This window comes from Protopterus annectens, chromosome 12.part0, assembly GCF_019279795.1.
Source record: "Protopterus annectens isolate FY-2018-M chromosome 12.part0, PAN1.0, whole genome shotgun sequence".
Taxonomy (NCBI): domain Eukaryota; kingdom Metazoa; phylum Chordata; order Ceratodontiformes; family Protopteridae; genus Protopterus; species Protopterus annectens.
The window spans coordinates 1,267,976,676-1,267,989,530 of NC_056746.1; the positions used below are offsets into that span (position 1 = coordinate 1,267,976,676).

The 12,855-nt window shown below is 38.6% G+C and overlaps 1 protein-coding gene across 2 annotated transcripts in view; it reads right to left on the reverse strand.

The window, feature by feature from the left end:
• Positions 1-3,615: 3,615 nt before the first annotated feature.
• RBCK1 (RANBP2-type and C3HC4-type zinc finger containing 1) overlaps positions 3,616-12,855 on the reverse strand; it is a 348,371-nt gene continuing 339,131 nt past the window's right edge. For both annotated transcript variants that reach the window (XM_044090303.1, XM_044090302.1), the window contains one exon: positions 3,616-6,128. In XM_044090303.1, coding sequence (XP_043946238.1) covers positions 6,048-6,128 — 81 coding nt within the window. In that variant the 3' untranslated portion in view covers positions 3,616-6,047. The remainder of the gene's footprint in view (positions 6,129-12,855) is intronic.

Consider the following 12,855-nt stretch of genomic DNA (forward strand, 5'->3'; position numbering starts at 1 on the left):
GAACCTTTCAGATATTAATGCTACATAGTTTTAGAAACTTGCTACCTCTTCTGACCAAAGTCAAAAGCCCTTTGGAATATTTCTATTTCTCACTGCAGCTTCAGACTTGTGCACTGTACCCAAAGACCTCCGACAGTTTCATACAGAACTGTATCCATTTCTCTCCTTGTCATCTGTGTATCGGTGTTTGTTGCACACACCTGACAGAAAACACACTGCTATTGAAGATGGAGCATTTAATCTTTGCCATCTGTAAGTTACCCATCTTATCACTGCTGTTTCCTGTATAAGTTATTAGTTTCAGTATTTATACGCAAATCTATAAACCATAAATGAACAGTTCACCTGCTCATTTGCTTTGCTGCATTATGTCTTTACACCACTACTTTCTGTAGAATTTACTAATTTGTTTTGACATTTAAATGCAAAACTACAAATAAAAAATGCAGTTGAGATCACCTTCCCTTTCAACATATATAATACTGACCATTTAACTCAATGTAACTGTATTTGTTTTGCTAAAATCATTATAAATAGGTGGACATGCAGTTTGTTTAGTTTAGGAAGCTGCCATATATAAACGTACCATTGAAATGCAACTTAATTTTGATGCCACTACTGTGATGGGCACAGAAATACTTCATGTTGATGCCACTACTGTGATGGGCCCAGAAAGACATCATTACTTAATTAAGTATAGTTTGTCTAAATAAAACAACAGTTTCCGTGGGCTGCAAGGCTTAGAATACAAGCAAAGTTCACGTTAGCAATCACTGACCAAGTTAACTTTTTGTTTTTATGCATCCTTACTACCAACTTTATCAACATGGTTTTCCACACAAAGTATTAGTAAGAAAGACTCAAACACATACATTTCTGTATTAAAGTTTAAAAATAAGGTTAATAAATATGTTTAAAATGCTACAAATATCTTCACACAGTGTTCAACTTTAATGCCATCAGAGAAGTGTTTCAGAATAAAAACAAAACTCTCATAAAATACTATAAGTTTGCTCATTGAACTTTATGACCAGTTTTGTCACTTTCCTAGGGCACAGTATCTGTGGGATGGGGACCATCACTATCTAGGTCTTATACTTTTCAGACTTGCATCCACTTGTAACACAGTGGATTTCGTTAAATTGTAGTATTTCAACATAGGTTGCTCTATAACTAGATTCTTAAGCATTTCAAAACTTTATTGTGTTCACAGCTCCATGCTTCATTCCCAGGCTATAGCTTGCTCTATCAGCTTCCTGTGTTGCATAATTATCCCAGATATGTTAGGTATACACTTTGAAAAACATATCACCAGTCACAAAGATCTAGGTTAATGCTAGTTTGTGTTTTGGCTATGGCATTTTGCAAAACCACTCTTACTTTCTCTGTCTGGCCTCACTCCCTAAGAGAATTTCTGGTGACAGAAGCTAGACCAACTTTTCTGTAAAAGGAATGAGATACTCTGAGGATTTTCTCAGGTCCTTAATTCTATACTGTGAATTATTTATGCACTATAGAATAATAAACTACTCAAAAACAAATATTCCTTTTACTTCTGGTTCTGCTTAATGTGTAATGCCTGTCAGCAGGGTCAGTAAAGGCTCATACTGTTTAAATGTTTTTACTTGAGGTTCTACCTGGACTGCTTTCTAGAGGGTGTACTATGGGACATACATTTCTTGTCTGTGATCTCTGTACTATTTAAAAACACACACACACACACACACACACACACACACACACACACACACACACACACACACACACACACACACACACACACACACACACACACAGACACACCTTGTTTGCTTAAGCTTATCATTTCAGGGTTTTTCTTTTGTTACATATTGAAAGGAATGTCACCCAGAACCATGTAATGAAGGGGACAAGACTTGGAGCGGAGAAATGCGCTCAGAAAGTTAACGTACAATCCTGACTAAGGTACTGCCTATATAATCAGTTAATGGCTAAATTCTAACAAAAGAAAAATAGAGGATAACACTCTATAATGTCTGATCCTCTCAAGATGACATCAAGCCAGGCAGGTGTATTTTTTTCCCCTTGTGTCCTTACAGTATTGCATACAACTAAACCTTTTATTTTAAAGCTTCACACCAAAACACTTGTGTATTTACTTTATATTGCATATACCTGCAATTATGGTAACATCTACTTTCATTTTTTTAATAGCCAACAGCATTTTTTTTTCAATAACCCAGAATCTTCTTTATATAAAGATAGTTTTAACGATATTATTAGGGATGAGCCTAATAGAATAGCGTTGTTACCTCACAGCAAGAGGTTCTTCCGTTCGATTCTCAGCTTGGCTTGGGAGTGCCTTCTGTATGGAGTCTGCATGTCCTCCCCGCAGTTGGGTAGCATTCGAAAGACATGTGTGCATAAATGGGCGTGCCTTCATTGAATGTTGGGCATCAAACTGGCACCTCAGCGTTTCATAAAAATCTACTGCCAATCATTAGCAGACCGGAGTTCCGCTGTGGCGACCCCTTACTGGGAAAAAGCCGAAAGACAAACAAACAAACAATCAATTCTTTTGCGGTGCAGTGGTGCAGCAGTTAGCATTGTTGCCTCATAGCAAGAGGTTCTCCATTTTGATTCTTGGCTGGGGTGCCTCCTATGTGGAGTCTGCATGTCCCCCCTGCATTCACTTGGGTTTCTTCCAGGTTCTCCGTATTTCTCCCACATTCTAGAGACATGTATCTGGAGCCTTTCTCTCAGGGCCCTGGCTAAAAAATGGGCCCTGTCCCAGTCAGGCTTTCTCATTAAACAAATGTTAAATAAATAAATAATGAAAGCTAATTAGAATTCAAAAATGTGAAGAACAAGTGGTCATTTCACTACTAAATGCTCATTATACATTTTACATTATTCACGTGAATAAGACAGAATAATACAAACAGAGATCAGTAAGTCAATGTGACTGTAATTAAAAAAAATACACTGCCTCCATTTTCTCTAAGCAGCTAAGAGGAGAAACTTAACAAAACATAAATGTCCTAACAACAGAATTTTAGACACTACCACTGCACCCAAAATAAAATGTCATGTATATATACATTGACATTTATAAAATACCAAACTCAAAAAAAATATCTTTAAACACTCAAACTATGTTACTGGTGTATGTGTTGGAATCATCATCCACCAGTAAACATGTCTCCTACAAAAAGTGACAACAAATGCTCTAAAACTGATATTCCCTGTACATGTCACACTATTGTGCACTAGTTTACAGGTCACAATGCACAGTAGTACACACAAGCACAGTGCATCATTGTAGTACCTTTAAACCCTGCAGTTTGTGACAGTAGACAGATTAAATGTCACAACACAGTAACATAACATAAAAGATCAAGAAGTTTAATTTTTAAAATAAGATAACTGCATAATAGCAAAGTACAACATTCATGTTTGGACAGTATTGATTTGCCCAGGACTGGCTTTGTTTGGTCACTTCACCTTGATCTTTATGATTTTTTCACACCAGCTAAAATGCTATACTACCTCCACGTAATTATTGTATAAACTATATAGTTTACAACTTATAAAAAGATGCGGCACACATCTTTAAACAGTAGAAATGCCACTAACACCAGAGTAAATATGGCAGAGCCTTTTTATTTAAACTGGATCAAAACTCACTTCACAAAATAGAAACAAACAACAAATAGTGTACTTTGGGCTGTTGATGGCATGTTCTGGGTATGCCCTTAACCACATAGCTAAAATGCAAACATTTAACTTGTCATGCTGATGACCTGGTTAATGTCCGAAGAGTGTCACATGACCAGGAAGTGACTGTATACCTGACATGTTCACCAAGAGGCTAGAGTTGGGGAGGAAAAATTGTGTGGCCTGTCCTATTATGCTATTTCTCATTCTATGTATTTATATTCCTTTTCTCATGACCTTTTAATTTTCTTGACAATTATCATCAGCCCTGGTGTTATCAGACACTTTCTTTTTGGATAGTACCACCATTATGATATTCTTTTGTGACTTCTGCCCTGGATGAGATAAGATCCCTCACAGATCAATACCCTAGTAAGTACCTATCATCCTATGAACTCACTGATTTGCTTATTTATATATGTTTTATTTATTTATTTATTTAGGGGGTAAGTGGATCAAACCGTAGGGTGTCCCATTTCAGCCACGGTCTTGTTATAGTAAAATAAGGGAAAAAACAGATATTACATTAAACATATAATACAAAGAACAAAGCTATAATGCAACTCTACTAACAAGATCAGTATGAATTAATATATTAAACAAATCACAAGTAATTAAACAATCAACAAAAAGAGAGTAACAGTCCTAAAAATATTAACTGCTAATAAACTATACAATTTAGGCAAACAGTTTCAAGATAATGCTGAGAAAAAAAATGACAAATTTCTGAAGGAAATGTAATGAAACTAGACTGCGAACAGAGCAGTACATGACCAGGGTCTACACTGACTAGCCAAGATGTTTTGAGCATAACAGTATATGTCATGTCATTACGCCTTTTGAAATTTTTTCTCCTGATAGTGTTTCCACTCCAGATGCAAATTGCACATGTATAAAATGACACACAGTTAAGCATTACTTTTCAGCTATGGCCTCATCTGTATTACTTCTCCTGCCATATGAACTCCCTCGGAAGCAATAACATTATAAATACCCTTACTCTGAAAGACAGCAGTCATACTTCTCAACTGTCCAGATTTTCGGAGAATGTCCAGATTTTTGCCTCAAATTTTTGGTCTGTTCCTTGTAAAATGTGTTGTTTTCTGGCAAATGAATGAAGAATGAACTCATTAAATAATGACATATATTTGAGTTTCAGAATTCATATCCTTCTGAAACATGCAATGCTAAAACCAGCCTGTTATTCTAGAATCTTTATAAGTTTATAAGAGCAATGTTTAAAATTGTCCCTATTTTTGGGCCTTTGTCCTTCCATTATTTTAGGCTTTGTCCAGATTTTTTGTTGTAAGAGGTTGATTAGTATGACAGCAGTCCACTAAGCTGAATATTTACTTCACACAGCTATCTCTCTGCAAATCCCATGTATTACTCAGCAGTCTGGAAACTAACTCTCCATCTTTTACCAACTGGTCAAATTAAACTCATGTACTTTAATTCTTAGTAAATGAAGTCAGTCAAGACTAAGTTGATAAGGGTAGAAATATGAGTATTTGTAAATCGTGCTACCCGCTTCTGATATATGAGCTAACATGAAATTACACACCTTAGATATCCACAGGCTACTTAAAAATCACAAGGGTAGTGTGTAAAAATGAAGAAGAAGGAATTAGACCAGTGACGCTAAATAGTTCACAAACAGGGCTTAAGTAGGCAGTTGAAATTGAACAGGTTACTACCAATTTATCTATTGGACACTTGATAGCAAAGAATTTCCATGATTTAAATGCTAAACTGATGCACAGAATATTGTGGCATTTAAAATCTGTCCTGTGTAGCCATATCACTTTTAATCATTAATGGACGGTCATAAAACCCTGTGGCATTACATGGCTATATGCTTAACAGCAGTTCTACAGTTCAGAATGAATGGTTTGATGCATAAAATATCCCTGGACCCCATCCATTAGTGTATTTTTTAAGCGTCAAAGGTCAAGCTATATCATAACCTTCCCTTTTTTGTTGTTTGATATCACAAAGTCCATTACATACCTGTAGACAGAGGGAGATTTGACATAGTCCAAACCCCTTACAGAGGGCAGCTGCTGGCATGATGGTTCAGAGAAAGATGTTAACCTGCCCAATACTCACAGCAAAAATTAAACAGACCCCCAGAGAATCCCTTCCCTTAGCAGGATGGCTATAAGGCATTTTCCCAGGACATCTTTGAAATGAAAATGACTTTTCAGTGGTAGACAGACATCCCCCAAAACTACCAAAATAATGCTGAACATTTCTTCTGCAGGGTGTTCCTCCCTCACAAAAATAAGTTGCATAGTTCTTTAATTGGCACTGTCTTTGCGCACTGTCATTTCTTGCTCTGGTACTCATATTCAGTGACAGTTTTGACAGTTGGGATTGCACACTACTCCATTTACCCTGCAACGACAGCCTCCACTGGTGTCTCCGGTACCCTAGAAGAAAATAAATAAATAATAAACAAAGACCCGATGCTTGCCTGTGAAGTGAAAAAAAATGACTGCTTATGAATAAATAACAATGAGATTATTTTATGAGTTAATGGCTTAGCTTGTGAAAATTGAGTCCTGAGGTATAACTGTTACCTTTAACCTCACACAGGGGGAGCTATTACACACACACACACACACACACACACACACACACACACACACACACACACACACACACACACACAGACACACAGACACACACACAGACACACACACACACACACACACACACACACACACACACACACACACACACACACACACACACAGACACACAGACACACAGACACACACACACACACAGACACACACACACACGTCAGTTTCCATTGAGTATTTTTTAGTAAAATGTATACCTCTGCATAAAAAACATTAATATGAGCTGGACAACTCTGCTGACATAGCAATCCCTCTCTGATTTACCAGCAGAGCTAAGCAAAGTACTCACTTTTTGATAAATACATCATAACACACTCTATAAAATGGTAATAAAAATGTATGAAACCAGATCAACTGCGGAACCCGGAAGCCAGTGCTAATAAGGTGAATATCCAAACCAAAATGCCTACAGTTTCAAGTTTGTCCTTGACTGCTGCCATAAAAAATAAAACCTAAGTTCACATTCCATAGTCATTCAACAGGGATATATGGCAGTTTGTTGATGCCTGACACAAACAACTCCATTTGGTCAAGCCTTAGAGAGCAAACCAGCAAGTGATTTAAGATGTTTTCATATGGGCTAGGCTTTCTTCCTACCTCCAATGAAGTGAGAGACTGTACCCCCCCATATGTACTATAACTAACTCTCAGGATGCAAAACCGCACAGCAAAATATAAAATCTTTTCTAAGTTACCCATTTGGCTTCTTAGGCTTGACTGGACAGGCTTTGATAAGGTGAGCATTCACACATTATACCTGACCTCTGCATTAGTTAAATGTTTATTAAGATTAGCACTTGTATTTCCTTACAGAAATACGTGACTCGGGGGGGGGGGGGGGGATAAAAATTCAACCTGGATGGCAGGTAGAGATGTAGAATAGAAGACAACCTACAGGTAGCAAACAAAAAAAAAACACATTCCTGCTTTTGTTATTTAGAGTACAAGACACAGACTTTACAAAGACTACAGAACGGTTTAGTCTCATGTTTTACAACTGCTAACTAGATGGGATCCTTTAACCAAAGCAAAGAGGAGGACTGGCATGTCATTCTCTCAGTGGGATTTCCACTTACTGCTAAACTAAAAAAAATATATGACACAGCACTAGTAGATTTATGTTTTCTCTGCACAAAAGGAAACCTCAGATGTGTGTTTCTCAGTTTTTTTGCAATATTTGAACAGTACCTTCAGGAGTGAGTTCATCCCTCATATACCAGGGTGCCAACTTACAGAAGGGAGTTTCTAACAATAATTTTGCTTTCAATATCTCTGCTTGGTACAGTTCTCTTCACCAACAATCAGTCTTTTTAACAATGCAAGTTGTGTGATAAAACAGCCATACAAATGGTGGGGTGATGGGGCTGTACCAGGTAAGGCTGGGAACCAGCAACCTAAACTTATACTTTTAGCACTTTCAGAAACATTAGCAGCAGAATTAATAAAAACATGTTATTTTTACTGTTTTTCTTTTGTTTGCCCTATGACCATTCTTTGTATACTAAGATTAAGTTGAAGACAAGCCATTCCAAAAACTAATTTTTAATTTAAAAGCAATTTTTAGGATCCAGGCTTGTTAACAAAACGATAATGGTCAGCAGTTATTATTGTATGACTACTGGATTTTTCATTGGAAGATCAACTTGTTGTTTTATCAAGGATTTCCCCTTTTTCCATAATGGTGCGACCTCAGAGTTATGGGTGCAGTCACCACATTGTGGTTGCAGGTGGGTTTCCTCTGCAAAAACATTTCCTTTTGCTTTTATGTTTCAGAACGTTGACTGGATTTCCAAAGATTTGTTCATTTCTGATCTCATCTTTTGTGAGTTGACCAGAACCAAGTCAAAGACTTGTCAGGGAGCCCTGTTTTTAATTACATTCAGAATCATTCCATTACATCTCAGTGGTCATCTATTTATACTGAATGATGGGGTATCGGACTTCTGATTGGGGTGCTGCTACTTGCACCATCTGTGATGTGCACTAGAAGGGAAGAATAACGCACTATGCAATAATCAGAATTCAGGATCTAGAATATACAAGATAAGAAGTTTAATTAATTGCTAGAAAATTCAAGAATTTTGGACAAGTAGCAAATGTAAAGGGTACATGACTTCTTTCATTGTGATGGAACAGCTCAAGCCTACAATAAATGATTGTGTTAGGCCTTACTTTGGAATAAAAAAAACATTTAGCTGCTTGGGTTTGCTATGACAATGCTGAAGCGGACTCAGTTGAATGATGGTATCATCGACCCACGTCCGTGAAAGTGACAAGGTCGAATTCCAACACTGTCGAAGTACATCTCGAATTCAACCTCGGAACGGGCTTTAACATGGGTCGAGATAGGGGCGGAATTTGTACTTTGACAATGTCAGGTTCGACATTATCGCCATTCGGCCTTTGGACTTTGTCAAAGTGGATTTGACCGAATCCACTTCAATGTTGTCATAGTAAACCAGTTGCTTGTACCCTTCCATCAATGTCGCATCATTCAAAAAGCATTGATGCCTTTGTTAGGGTAGCAAACAGTTTAACACAGGAAATAGCAAACAGCACTGTATTCATGAAGGTTTTTGTACCTTTTTCTTGGTCTTCTTATGTAATTCACTGTTAAATCTTTCTGTACTCATGTTACTTTGTATGCCTAGTTGACTGCAGAGTACTTTATTCTGGAGATGAAATGCAGCAGTTTTATTGCAAGGTCCAGACCATGTGATGGGAAGGGTGAGGATAGCTTAAATTTTGCATTAAAAGGCCCATCTGTGACAAGCTGTTACAAATGGGTTTGCATCAAAGATTCCTGTAAACTGTAACGTGGAGAAAATTACTATCCGAATCAATTCTCTGTATTATCATCTATATAAACTCATCCTTTGGGTTTGGTATTACCAGCAGAAACAAAGTTACAGCCTAGATTGGGTAAAGTCAACAAAGGATTTTCTTTTTCCAAGTTGAAATACAAGTCCCCGCTAATTTGCAATTCTGAATATTTATTTTGCCTCCATCAAAAATATTTTGTTACATAACAGAAGATGAATGGATGCATGAAAAGAAATTCTTCTTTCCATTGCATTATGGTGATCTGCAGGACCCTTTGTCTCAAAATGTCTTGAACCTAAGCTCCTGGTTACCTTTTAGGGATCAGTAAATTAGATAATTTTTAACATGAAAAACACTACTACTCACACACGGAGCAAAATCTCTTGAATGCACAGAAGTAGAAGTTTACTTTCAGCTGAGTTTAAGAAGATAAGGTCCTACAGCAAATCCAAAACCGTTTCAGAATTTGATAGCTTTGCGATCCCTGGTTGCCTTCTGAAGCCTAAACAGTCTTATAGCATTCTGACCTAATACATTTCTGTTATTTGGCTTATAAGAATGCTTTGGTAAACAGAAAAGCACTGGCCATGAAACTCAGTATAAATTTACTGCTCTCAAGTGAAATGGAGCTAATGCCATATTTGGCTAGTTTTCCTTTAACCAACCTTTCGAGATATTACAGCATATGACACAGGTAAACATGCCTTAGCTTGGGGCTACAGTGGTCTTGCAAATGTACCACTGCTGTCAGGTGTGTCCCATTGGTTTGACCCAAACTTAGGAGCAGTGCAATCCCATTTTTCCTAACAACTTGAATGGGTTAATGATCTCCATTGAAACTTTGACCCATTTAAGCCATTTTACCTACCGTTGCAGGGCAGAACAGTTTTTTACCTTTGCTGGGGATGGGCAGACTGTGACAGTAAAACATAGCATTTGGGTTACCTTATCCCTTGGCATGCTTACCCCAGCCTACCCTGAAACTTCAGGACTAGTCCATTGTCCATTCAGAGCCTCACGCTAGTATTCCTTGGAACCTCAAGTTCATAGGTTCATAGATAGGTACTTAGCTACCGGCCTAAGGGCCTACGTAAGCCTAGCCAACAAGGTTCCCTGGCTTACGCCACCCAAGAAAGTTATTTTCCTGTGCCACTGTCAAGCAGAGACACAGAAGTGATCCCTGGGGTGTATTTCCTATTTCCCATCCACTCATCAAGATTTTTCTTAAAGAGTGCTAATGAAGAACTTTGCTTGACATAGATGGGTAGCCTGTTCCAGAGTATGGGAAGTCTCTGGGACAGGAATTTATCCCTCCAGCATGTCCTGTTTTTTGTGATGACAAGGTTTAGGTCCCTAGAGTGTGTAGCTCGGAGGGATTGGGATTTCTTTAGATGTAGCATGTCCAACAGCTCTGGGTTTGACATAGCTTTATATGTTAGGCAGAGATCACCTCGGAGTAGGCAATATGCTACGGAGTAAAGGTGGAGTTTATTGAGGCAGTCAGTGTAGGGCATTTGTTTGAGGCCAGTAATCCTCTTTGTGAGGTACTTCTATGGCCATTCCAGCTGCTGCAGATGTCTTGTGAGGTACATTCCAAAAGGGGCGTTGTAATCTATAATGGATCTAATGAGTGTCGAGTAGAGGGGAACAATGACCTCTTTTTTCCTGGATGACAACCCTTTTATGATGAGGTGTGCCACGTAGAAGGACTTCCTGACTACTGTGGTGATGTGACTATTAAAGGAGAGACTACTGTCCGCCTGGGTCCCAAGGTCTCTTATCACACATTTGGTGTTAAGTAGATTGCTGCCTAGGTGGCAGTTCATGGGTACAGAGTTTTTACCAAAGGGGATGACACTGCACTTTTTGGCATTGAGCTTGAGGCCATGTGTCTGACACCAGACATCTATCTCAGTGAGGCCCTTCTGTAGGATGTCCACATCATTTGGGGACTTGACTATGGCTCCTAGTTTGCAGTCATCTGCGAACTTCGTTAGCCGGAGGCCTTCTGTGTTAGCCTGTACTTCAGAGAAGTAGATACCAAACAGGAGAGGTCCCAGGATGGAACCCTGTGGTACTCCACTTGTCACTGCTTTGAGGTCAGATTTGGAGTCTGCAACTTTTACAGTGTGGGTTCTGTCAGTGAGCCAGTTGGCAAACCCATCTTGTGACGCAGGGATTTATACCTAATTTAGTGAGTTTAGCTATAATTCCAGAATGGGGGATGGTGTCGAAAGCCTTGGCGAGGTCAAGATAGGCTGTGTGAACCACCTTACCCTCATCTATGGCTTTGGTGACTGCCTCAAAGAAGTCAATCAGGTTCAGGAGGCATGATCTGCCTTTCACAAACCCGAACTGGGTGGGATCCAGAGTTTGGAGGTTACCAATGTCTTTGTTTATGAGTTCCATGATGATACATTCCATGGCCTTGCAGACCAGGCTCATCAGGCTAATAGGTCGATAGTTCCCAGGATCAGTGGTGGCTTCCGCTTTGTGGAGTGGGATAACTGTTGCTGTGCACCATTCAGTGGGCACCAAGCCTGATGCGAGGCTATTACTGTACATGGTGCTTAAGTGGGGAGCCAGTTCGTTTTGAAGTTCATGTAAAATGCAGCCAGGGATGTTTCCGGTTCCATAGATGCTGTGTTTTTGGCTTTAGAGAGTGCAGCTTTTACTTGCGTAGTTGTGATTACAGGGACTCTGCATTCTTCCTGTATAGATATGGGCCCTTTAGGGGGTGAGGGTGGGGGGTAAAGTTAGCACTGAACCTATCTGTCAGGATGTTGGCAATATCAGTTGGTTCTGTAATTTTTGTGCCGTTGTGCTGTAACTCAGAGCAGATCTGGGTGTTGCCATCGAGATTCTTGACATAGCTATAGAATGCTTTGTGGTTGTCCTTAGACTTAGTGGCAATTTTGTTTTCATAGCTAGCTTTGGAGGATCTTATAAGGGATCTCAGTTTCTTACTGAGGCTGACCAGGGAGCTCCTCCACTCATGGGATTTTACTCTCTTTTGCAACAGTTTCTTCCTTCTGTTGTACAGTTTGTTTGTGGCAGGGGACCACCAGATTGGCTTCCTTTTTTTGGAGGATAGCATCTTGGTTCTGTTTGGGATAGCACAATCCATGCACTTGTGTAAGTGCTTATAGAGTGCATTTGTGTAGGATTCAGCAGTTGTAACTGTATTGTCCATCAGCATGGGTGTCATGAAGTTCACCACTTCTGTCTTAAGAAGCATGAAGTTGGCTTTGGAGAAATTTTTTACCGTGGTTTCCTTAATGGGGGATGGGGGCGGGTGGGTGCAAGAACCCATCCATAGAAGCCTTGTTGATGGGAGCTTTTATGCAGATTTTCTTACCAATTTCTCCTTCACATGTCACTACAGCACTACAGTAATTTCATCTGCATAGTGACTTGCATTACTAAAACAGCTACTTCAAAAATATCTTTATACTGGCAATTTTATGCTAAAGCAAAATGTCTTATAGCAATTATTTTACTTTTGTTCCATTTCAAGAATGACCTTTCATGTCAGCTTGTTCAATGCTACACAGAAAAAAATATCTATTTATATCTATATCTAATATATATATATATATATATATATATATATATATATATATATATATATATATATATATATATCAGCTGTTTTTATTTATTTATTTATTTATAAAGAAACTTAACA